The 9,768-nt window shown below is 53.9% G+C and overlaps 1 protein-coding gene across 1 annotated transcript; it reads right to left on the bottom strand.

Moving 5' to 3' along the window:
• Nucleotides 1–600: 600 nt before the first annotated feature.
• On the bottom strand, nucleotides 601–9,470 carry LOC132400116 (uncharacterized). The gene is made up of 3 exons (XM_059981190.1): nucleotides 9,311–9,470; nucleotides 3,562–8,609; nucleotides 601–613 (listed from the first exon to the last, which is right to left on the bottom strand). Exons 2-3 carry the CDS (start codon nucleotides 4,764–4,766, stop codon nucleotides 601–603), a joined length of 1,218 nt encoding a protein of 405 aa, XP_059837173.1. The 5' UTR covers nucleotides 4,767–8,609; nucleotides 9,311–9,470.
• Between the last annotated feature and the right edge of the window lie 298 nt (nucleotides 9,471–9,768).

The raw sequence follows: 9,768 nt of genomic DNA, 5'->3' as shown, positions 1-9,768 counted from the left end.
GGGGGAGCGGGTGATAGGTGAGACCAGGAGAGGGGGAGCGGATGATAGGTGAGACCAGGAGAGGGGGAGCGGGTGATAGGTGAGACCGGGAGAGGGGGAGTGGATGATAGGTGAATCCGGGAGAGGGGGAGCGGGTGATAGGTGAGACCGGGAGAGGGGGAGCGGGTGATAGGTGAGACCGGGAGATGGGGAGCGGGTGATAGTTGAGACCGGGAGAGGGGGAGCGGGTGATAGGTGAGACCGGGAGAGGGGGAGCGGGTGATAGGTGAGACCGGGAGAGGGCGAGCGGGTGATAGGTGAATCCGGGAGAGGGTGATCAGGTGATAGGTGAGACCGGGAGAGGGGGAGCGGGTGATAGTTGAGACCGGGAGAGGGGGAGCGGGTGATAGTTGAGACCGGGAGAGGGAGATCAGGTGATAGGTGAGACCGGGAGAGGGCGAGCGGGTGATAGGTGAATCCGGGAGAGGGTGAGCGGGTGATAGGTGAATCCGGGAGAGGGGGAGCGGGTGATAGGTGAAGCCGGGAGAGGGGGAGCGGGTGATAGGTGAGACCAGGAGAGCGGGAGCGGGTGATAGGTGAGACTGGGATGGGGGGAGAGGGTCATATGAAAAGACTGGAGCGGGGGCGCGGGTGATATGTGAGACCGGGAGATGAGGAGCAGGTGATAGGTGATTCCGGGAGAGGGGGAGAAGGTGATAGGTGTAGCCGGGAGAGGGGGATCGGGTGATAGGTGAAGCCGGGATAGGGGGATCAGGTGATAGGTGAAGCCGGGAGACGGGGATCGGGTGGTAGGTGAATCCGGGAGAGGGTGAGCGGGTGATAGGGGAAGCCGGGAGAGGGGCAGCAGGTGATAGGTGTTACCGGGAGAGGGGGAGCGGATGATAGGTGAAGCCGGGAGAGGGGGAGCGGGAGAGGGGGAGCAGGTAATAGGTGAAGCTGGGAGGGGGAAGTGGGTGATAGGTGAGACCGGGAGAGGGGGAGCAGGTGATAGGTGAGACCGGGAGAGGGGGAGTGGGTGATAGGTGAGACCGGGAGACGGGGAGCGGGTGATAGGTGAAGCCGGGAGATGAGGTGTGGGTGATAGGTGAGACTGGGAGAGGGTGAGCGGGTGATAGGTGAGACCGGGAGAGGGAGATCAGGTGATAGGTGAGCCTGGGAGTGGGTGAGCGGGTGATAGGTGAGACCGGGAGAGGGAGATCAGGTGATAGGTGAGCCTGGGAGTGGGTGAGCGAGTGATAGGTGAGACCGGGAGTGGGTGAGCGGGTGATAGGTGAGACCGGGAGAGGGAGATCAGGTGATAGGTGAGCCTGGGAGTGGGTGAGCGAGTGATAGGTGAGACCGGGAGTGGGTGAGCGGGTGATAGGTGAGACCGGGAGAGGGAGATCAGGTGACAGGTGAGCCTGGGAGTGGGTGAGCGGGTGATAGGTGAGACCGGGAGAGGGGGAGCGGGTGATAGGAATAGCCGGGAGAGGGGAGTGGGAGATAGGTGAGAACGGGAGAGGGGGAGTGGGTGATAGGAATAGCCGGGAGAGGGGAGTGGGAGATAGGTGAGAACGGGAGAGGGGGAGTGGGTGATAGGTGAGACGGGGAGAGGGGGAGTGGGTGATAGGTGAGAACGGGAGAGGGGGAGTGGGTGATAGGAATAGCCGGGAGAGGGGAGTGGGAGATAGGTGAGAACGGGAGAGGGGGAGTGGGTGATAGGAATAGCCGGGAGAGGGGAGTGGGAGATAGGTGAGACGGGGAGAGGGGGAGTGGGTGATAGGAATAGCCGGGAGAGGGGAGTGGGAGATAGGTGAGAACGGGAGAGGGGGAGTGGGTGATAGGAATAGCCGGGAGAGGGGAGTGGGAGATAGGTGAGAACGGGAGAGGGGGAGTGGGTGATAGGAATAGCCGGGAGAGGGGAGTGGGAGATAGGTGAGAACGGGAGAGGGGGAGTGGGTGATAGGAATAGCCGGGAGAGGGGAGTGGGAGATAGGTGAGACGGGGAGAGGGGGAGTGGGTGATAGGAATAGCCGGGAGAGGGGAGTGGGTGATAGGTGAGACGGGGAGAGGGGGAGTGGGTGATAGGAATAGCCGGGAGAGGGGAGTGGGAGATAGGTGAGACGGGGAGAGGGGGAGTGGGTGATAGGAATAGCCGGGAGAGGGGAGTGGGAGATAGGTGAGAACGGGAGAGGGGGAGTGGGTGATAGGAATAGCCGGGAGAGGGGAGTGGGAGATAGGTGAGAACGGGAGAGGGGGAGTGGGTGATAGGAATAGCCGGGAGAGGGGAGTGGGAGATAGGTGAGAACGGGAGAGGGGGAGTGGGTGATAGGAATAGCCGGGAGAGGGGAGTGGGAGATAGGTGAGACGGGGAGAGGGGGAGTGGGTGATAGGAATAGCCGGGAGAGGGGAGTGGGAGATAGGTGAGAACGGGAGAGGGGGAGTGGGTGATAGGAATAGCCGGGAGAGGGGAGTGGGAGATAGGTGAGACGGGGAGAGGGGGAGTGGGTGATAGGAATAGCCGGGAGAGGGGAGTGGGAGATAGGTGAGAACGGGAGAGGGGGAGTGGGTGATAGGAATAGCCGGGAGAGGGGAGTGGGAGATAGGTGAGAACGGGAGAGGGGGAGTGGGTGATAGGAATAGCCGGGAGAGGGGAGTGGGAGATAGGTGAGAACGGGAGAGGGGGAGTGGGTGATAGGAATAGCCGGGAGAGGGGAGTGGGAGATAGGTGAGACGGGGAGAGGGGGAGTGGGTGATAGGAATAGCCGGGAGAGGGGAGTGGGAGATAGGTGAGAACGGGAGAGGGGGAGTGGGTGATAGGAATAGCCGGGAGAGGGGAGTGGGAGATAGGTGAGAACGGGAGAGGGGGAGTGGGTGATAGGAATAGCCGGGAGAGGGGAGTGGGAGATAGGTGAGAACGGGAGAGGGGGAGTGGGTGATAGGAATAGCCGGGAGAGGGGAGTGGGAGATAGGTGAGACCGGGAGAGGGGGAGAGGGTGATAGGTATAGCCGGGAGAGGGGGAGCGGGTGATAGGGGAAGCAGGGTGAGGGGGTGCGGGTGATAGGTGAGACCAGGAGAGGGGGACCGGGTCATAGGTGAGACCGGGAGAGGGTGTGCGACAGATAGGTGAAGTCGGGAGACGGGGAACGGGTGATACGTGCGACCGGGAGGGGGGTGCGGGTGATAGGTGAATCCGGGAGAGGGGGAGCGGGTGATAGGTGAAGCTGGGAGATGAGGAGCGGGTGATAGGTGAGACCGGGAGAAGGGGAGCAGGTGATAGGTGAAGCCGGGAGACGGGGAGTGGGTGATAGGTGAGACCGGGAGAGGGGGAGCGGGTGATAGGTGAGACCGGGAGAGGGTGAGCGGCTGATAGGTGAGGCCGGGAGAGTGGTAGCCGGTGATATGTTAAGCCGGGAGAGGGGGAGCGGGTGATAGGTGAAGCCGGGAGAGGGGTAGCGGGTGATAGGTGAATCCGGGAAAAGGGGAGCGGGTGATACGTGAGACCGGGATGGGGGGAGCGGGTCATAGGAAAAGCCGGGAGAGGGGGAACAGGTAATAGGTGAAGCCAGGAGAGTGGGAGCGGGTGATAGGTGAGACCGGTAGATGTGGAGCGGGTGATAAGTGAAGCCGGGAGAGGGGGAGCGGGTAATCGGTGAGACCGGGAGAGGGGTTGCAGGTGATACGTGAGACCGAGAGAGGGGGAGCGGGTGATAGGTGATGTCGGGAGAGGGGGGGCATTTGATACGTGAGATAGGGAGGTGGGAGCGGGTGATAGGTGAAGCCGGGAGAGGGGGAGCGGGTGATAGGTGAAGCCGGGAGAGGGGTAGTGGGTGATAGGTGAGCCCGGGAGAGGGGGAGCCGGTGATATGTGAAGCCAGGAGAGGGGGAGCTGGTGATAGGTGAAGCCGAGAGAGGGGTAGTGGGTGATAGGTGAAGCCAGGAGACGGGGAGCGGGTGATTGGGGAAGCCGGAAGAGGGGGAGTGGTTGATAGGTGAGACCGGGAGAGGGGGAGCCGGTGATATGTGAAGCCAGGAGAGGGGGAGCTGGTGATAGGTGAAGCCGGGAGACGGGGAGCGGGTGATTGGTGAAGCCGGGAGAGGGGGACCGGGAGCGGGGAGCGGGTGATAGTTGAGACCGGGAGAGGGGTAGCGGGTGATAGGTGAAGCCGGGAGAGGGGGACCAGGAGCGGGGGAGCGGGTGATAGTTGAGACCGGGAGAGGGGGAGCAGGTGTTTGGTGAAGCCGGGAGAGGGGGAGCAGGTGTTTGGTGAAGCCGGGAGAGGGGGAGTGGGTGATAGGTGAGACCGGGAGATGGGGAGCAGGTGATAGGTGAAGCCGGGAGATGAGGAGCGGGTGATAGGTGAAACTGGGAGATGAGGTGCGGGTGATAGGTGAGACCGGGAGACGGGGAGCGGGTGAGAGGTGAGACCAGGAGAGGGGGTGTGGGTGATAGGTGAAGCTGGGAGATGAGGAGCAGGTGATAGGTGAGACCGTGAGAAGGGGAGCGGGTGATAGGTGAAGCCGGGAGATGGGGAGCGGGTGATAGGTGAGACCGGGAGAGGGGGAGCGGGTGATAGGTGAGTCCGGCAGACGGGGAGCGGGTCATAGGTGAAGCCGGGGGACGGGGAGTGGATGATAGGTGAATCCGGGAGAGGGGGAACGGGTGAAAGGGGAAGCCGCGAGAGGGGTTGCAGGTTATAGGTGAAGCCGGGAGATGGGGAGCGGGTGATAGGTGAGCCGGGAGAGGGGGAGCGTGTGATAGGTGAGACCGGGAGAGGGGGAGCATGTGATAGGTGAGCCGGGAGAGGGGGAGCGGGTGATAGGTGAGACCGGGAGAGGGGGAGCGAGTGATAGGTGAGACCGGGAGTGGGTGAGCGGGTGATAGGTGAGACCGGGAGAGGGAGATCAGGTGACAGGTGAGCCTGGGAGTGGGTGAGCGGGTGATAGGTGAGACCGGGAGAGGGGGAGCGGGTGATAGGTGAAGCTGGGAGAGGGAGAGCGGGTGATAGGTGATACCGGGAGAGGGGGAGCGGGTGATAGGTGAAGCCGGGAGATGGGGAGCCGGTGACAGGTATAGCCGGGAGAGGGGGAGCAGGTGATATGTGAAGCCGGGGGAGGGGGAGCGTGTTAGCTAAAACCGGGAGAGGGGGAGCGGGTGAAGTACAGAGCTGGGGTGTTGACTAATGAAAGAAATAAATGTTCGGAGGAGGGGGATCCTGATAGGAGATAAATCTGATACGGGAACTTTGTCTTTAAAACGTATGTTTGTCATTTATATGCCTGTTGCTTCTTACCCTGCTGGCTGATTGCATTTTATTCACATTTTAATCCACACCCCTTCATTTTCCGAAAGCTAACACTCTGTAGTGCTATCATTTTTACTCTCTGGTCAGGAGCACCAGCACGGAAAGAGCATCAGGCACACAAGCCCTCTCATTGACATACAGGAGGTTCAGGGTAGTCTCTATTTGAAAGACTGCAAGAACTCACCCCAGTGACACCCCCTTCCGGACCTTCCAGTCGATAGCTGGCCCCAGATCTAGGAACCTATTTTCTAGGCCTACATTTTAAATTTAATCTACAATCCACGTTCAGGTCTTAAGATTGCTTGCTGAAGTTAATATTTTGTGATATACCTTAAGTCCAGAATATGCCCTAACAGAGGGCAGTACGTTCAGAAAGAGTCAGGTTGGAGGAGGAGAGAAGAGTGTTGAAATAGAGGTGGTTGATGTCTCATTGTCAATTGGAGGTGAAAAGTTCCAGAGCAGGTAGAGAACCAGAACAGGGTGTCCAAGAAGAGGAGAAGAGTTGGAGACATCATCGGTCATCAGCACAGGGTGGCTCTCTGCTTCTTTCTCAATAAAATAACCAACCAGTTCCCCTCCACCACCATCCTCCTCTCTCTGGCAGAACTGTTCCTCACCCTGAACAGTTTTTCATTCGGCTCCTTTCACTTTTTTCCAGACTTGAGAGGTAGCCATGGGCACCAGCTTGGGCCCCAGCTATGCCTGCCTCTTCGTTGGCTGCATAGAGCAGTCCATGTTCCAAGTCTTCCCCAGCAATGCTCCCCAACTCTTCCTCTGCTATTCTGCTGTGTTGGCATACTTCCTGCACCCATGTTGAGATTGTCAATTTCATCAACTTTGCCTCTAACAAAACTGCAATTCATGTGGTCTATTCCTGACATCTCCCTCTTCTTCCTCGATCTCTCTGCTTCCATCGCCGGAGGCAAACTATTGACTGACATCTTTTATAAACCTACTGATTCCCAAGGTTATCTTGACTGTAAGTTTCCCACCCTGGCCCCTGTAAAAATACCTTTTCTTGGTTCCTTCGTCTCTATTGCAACTGTTCCCAGGATCTAACCTTCCTTTTCCAGGCCTTTGGCGATGTCCTCCTTCTTCAAAGATATGGGGTTTCTTTCCTCTAACATAGATGCTGCCCTCACCTACATCTCCTCCATTTCCCAAACATCTGCGCCCACCCCATGTTCCTGCCACTTTAACAGTGATATATTTTCTCTTGTCCTTACCTACCACCCCATGAACTTCTACATCCAGCACATCACCCTCTGCAATTTCCATCATCTCCAAAGGGATCCTACCACTAAACCAGAGGTCGGCAACCTGCGGCTCCAGAGCCACATGCGGCTCTTTGATCTCTGTGATGCGGCTCCCCGTGGTTTGTTAGCTTTTGAAATGTAATTCGAAATTTGAAGATTATGGTGATCTTGTACAATATGAAAACTTTGCGGAGACACCGTTTCCTGGCACATCCGAACCGGCTCACAATTAGCTACCGTTCCGACTAAGGGAGATAGCCTAAGGGGGTTTGTGAGTACGTGTCTTTTGGAGCATCCGCGCCCACGGGGACGGGTTGAGGGAGGCTTTAAAGCAAGGCTGTTTAGTTCGAATAAAGTTACCTTTGACTGCAGTCTTTATTTTAGCGCTGCGTGTAGCACACCGCTACAACGTGTTTTTTATCGCTATTAATATACATCACAACTGCCAATGCGCGCCAGTGCGCGCTTTCTTTTAATTCTTCGATCCAAGGTAGGCTACCTACGGAGTAACCTTCAACCCAACGTCTTTTTTTCGGAGTTCAAAATGTTTTTGTTGCATGCAGAAATGTAATTTCGTTTTCTCTGCAGGAGTTCATCAATTTCATAAATGCAACACATTATAGTTTATTTATACATAGCATAAAGGCAAAAAAAACCCGTTGTATGCAGTGTTATTTCATTTTGTGGCTCCCAGTGTTTTCTTTTCTGTGGGAAATGGGTCCATATTGGCTCTTTCAGTGGTAAACGTTGCCGACCCCTGCACTAAACATATTTTACCTCCCTCCCCACCCCTTCCATTTTCTACAGGGATCACTCCCTCCTTATCCATTTGTCCCTCCTCCCTCACTTCTAATCAGGGCCCCTAACTGTCCTTCCAGAGGGGGCAACACTTCAACTGTGAATCTGATGGGTTAGCTATTGCATCTGGAAATCCCCTACAGTGGTGAGCCCCATTGCTAATTGGGGAACCGCTTGTCAAGCATCTCTGCTCCATCCGACTAAAGCGGAACTTCCCAATGACTAAACATTTTAATTCCGATTCCCATTCCCATTCCGTTATGTTGGGCCATGGCCTCCTCTTGTACCAATGTGACCACTCTCAGGGTGGAGGAGTAACACCTCACTTTCTGTCTTGGTAGCCTCCAACCTGGTGGTATGAACCTCGATATTTTTCCTCCCCACAAAAAAATTTCTCACTCTCTCCCCTCTTCTTCTTTGGCTTCTTACATCTTCTTACCTGCCTATCACCTCCTCCTGCATCTCCTCCTCTTTCCCTTTTTCCTAACCTCCCCTCTCCACTTCTATCAGATTCCTTCCTTTCCAGCCCTTTATCTTCCCTCCCCACCTGGTTTCAGCCATCCTCCTTCCCCTCCCCCCACCCTTTTATTCTGGTGTCTTCCCCCTTCCATTCTAGTCCTGCCAAAGGGTGTTTGACCAAAACCTTGGCTGTATTCTCTTCCATAGATGCTGCCTGAACTGCTGAGTTCCTCCTGTATTTTTTGTGTGTTGCTTTGGATTTCCTGCAGCTGCAGAATTTCTCATGTTTATGAATTTTAGCACTTAGCAATTATTATAAGATACCACCTAGCGTCAACAATACTTGGTGGTAATACTGGCAGTCTGGAGAAAGCGTTACATTCCAGACACTGAATAGAAAAGCCAAGTACTGCAAAATGAAAAGCAGAAAATATGGGGTCAATTAAACTGGTTAGGCAGCAAATAGGAAGCGAGAAAAAGGGAGTTAATGTTTTATGTTGATGACTTTTCAACAAATTTGGGGAAGTTGGGGACTAAACAGTTTTCTAGATGCAGAAAAGTGGGAAGAGAGCATAGAATAAAAGAAGAGATCTATAGCAGGATAAAGGCAGGACTGGGTAGGCTATGGTGAAAAATGGATGGTGAGGATAAATGAACAAGCAAAAGCTCATGAGGAAGGTTATATATAAGTGGGAGAAGAGGCAATTTGAAACAAACCACTTATCTAAAACTGGTGAACTTGGCTTTGAATCTGGACATCAGTCTCTCCATTTGTAATTACATCTCGACTCCTAGAAGAATAATGAATCGCTGGAGGCAGGAACCATAAAGGAATCAGGGTGTGACAAAAAAAAGCTTCATTATTATGAGTCAGCTTTTCCACAGGATTACTTTGTTAAAACAGATTTTCCACTGCAATGCAATAAAATACAAAAAGAGGCGGAGACCCATTATGTCCTCATCATGTCAGGTTTCTGTTCCACTATCCCACTTTCCAGAGTTTCTGAAAGTTTTTCAGAACATTCTCCACAAGTGGGCCTGTTTCAAGCTCTGGCTGATACTTCATTTGCAATGGGATCAGGAGTTCCCACAGCCTTATTGAACACCATAGTATTATATCAGCTAAACAAAACCATCATTTGCTCTGTCATCCAGATATCCAGGACCAGAGGATCCGTGTTACTTGGAGCCAAGCCAGTCACTTATTGCAAAAATTTCACAAAAAATATAACCTCAGGTTGATCTATGTGAACACAGAACATAGAAAAATACAGTACATACAGGCCCTTCAGCCCACAATGTTGTGATGACCATGTAACATACTCTAGAAACTGCCTAGAATTTCCCTACCGCGTAGCTTCTATTTTTCTAAGCTCCACGTACCTATCTAAGGGTCTCTCAAAAGACCCTATTCTATCCGCCTCTATCACCAAACCTAGCAGTCACGCACCCACCACCCTCTGTGTGAAAATCTTACCTCTGACATCTCCCTTTTACCTACTTCCTTTTACCTTAAAAAAATCCCCTCGTGTTAGCTATTTCAGCCCTGGGGAAAAAGCCTCCAGTGATCTCAAGACTTCCGGTTTCCCTTCAAAAATCCTCAATGGTGAATGCCAGTGAGTAGTTGTGGTCTGTGCTCCGCTGTTCTTGTACGTGTGCGCTCATGAGAGGGGCAGAGAGACTCTGAGTATAATGAAGCCTTACAACAGTCCTTTGGCAGGAAAAACAAATTAACTCCGTTCACAGTAAACCCAAGCTGCATTGTGTCGATCATTAAGCTCTTCATTAACTCTATAATCTCTCTCCAATTGTTCAGTTTTGTTATCGTAAGTTGATAGAACACAAACCACTATAGCACAAGTCTGACTCATTGAGGCTATGTGAGCTGACTCAAAGTACATTTATTATCAAAAAAGGAAAGACCATGACCACTGCGCTGAGAAAGGGAAGGGAAAAAAATGCATACATG

This window comes from Hypanus sabinus, chromosome 9 (assembly GCF_030144855.1).
Source record: "Hypanus sabinus isolate sHypSab1 chromosome 9, sHypSab1.hap1, whole genome shotgun sequence".
NCBI classification, from domain to species: Eukaryota; Metazoa; Chordata; class Chondrichthyes; order Myliobatiformes; family Dasyatidae; genus Hypanus; species Hypanus sabinus.
This window is presented reverse-complemented; position numbering and strand designations above follow the sequence as displayed.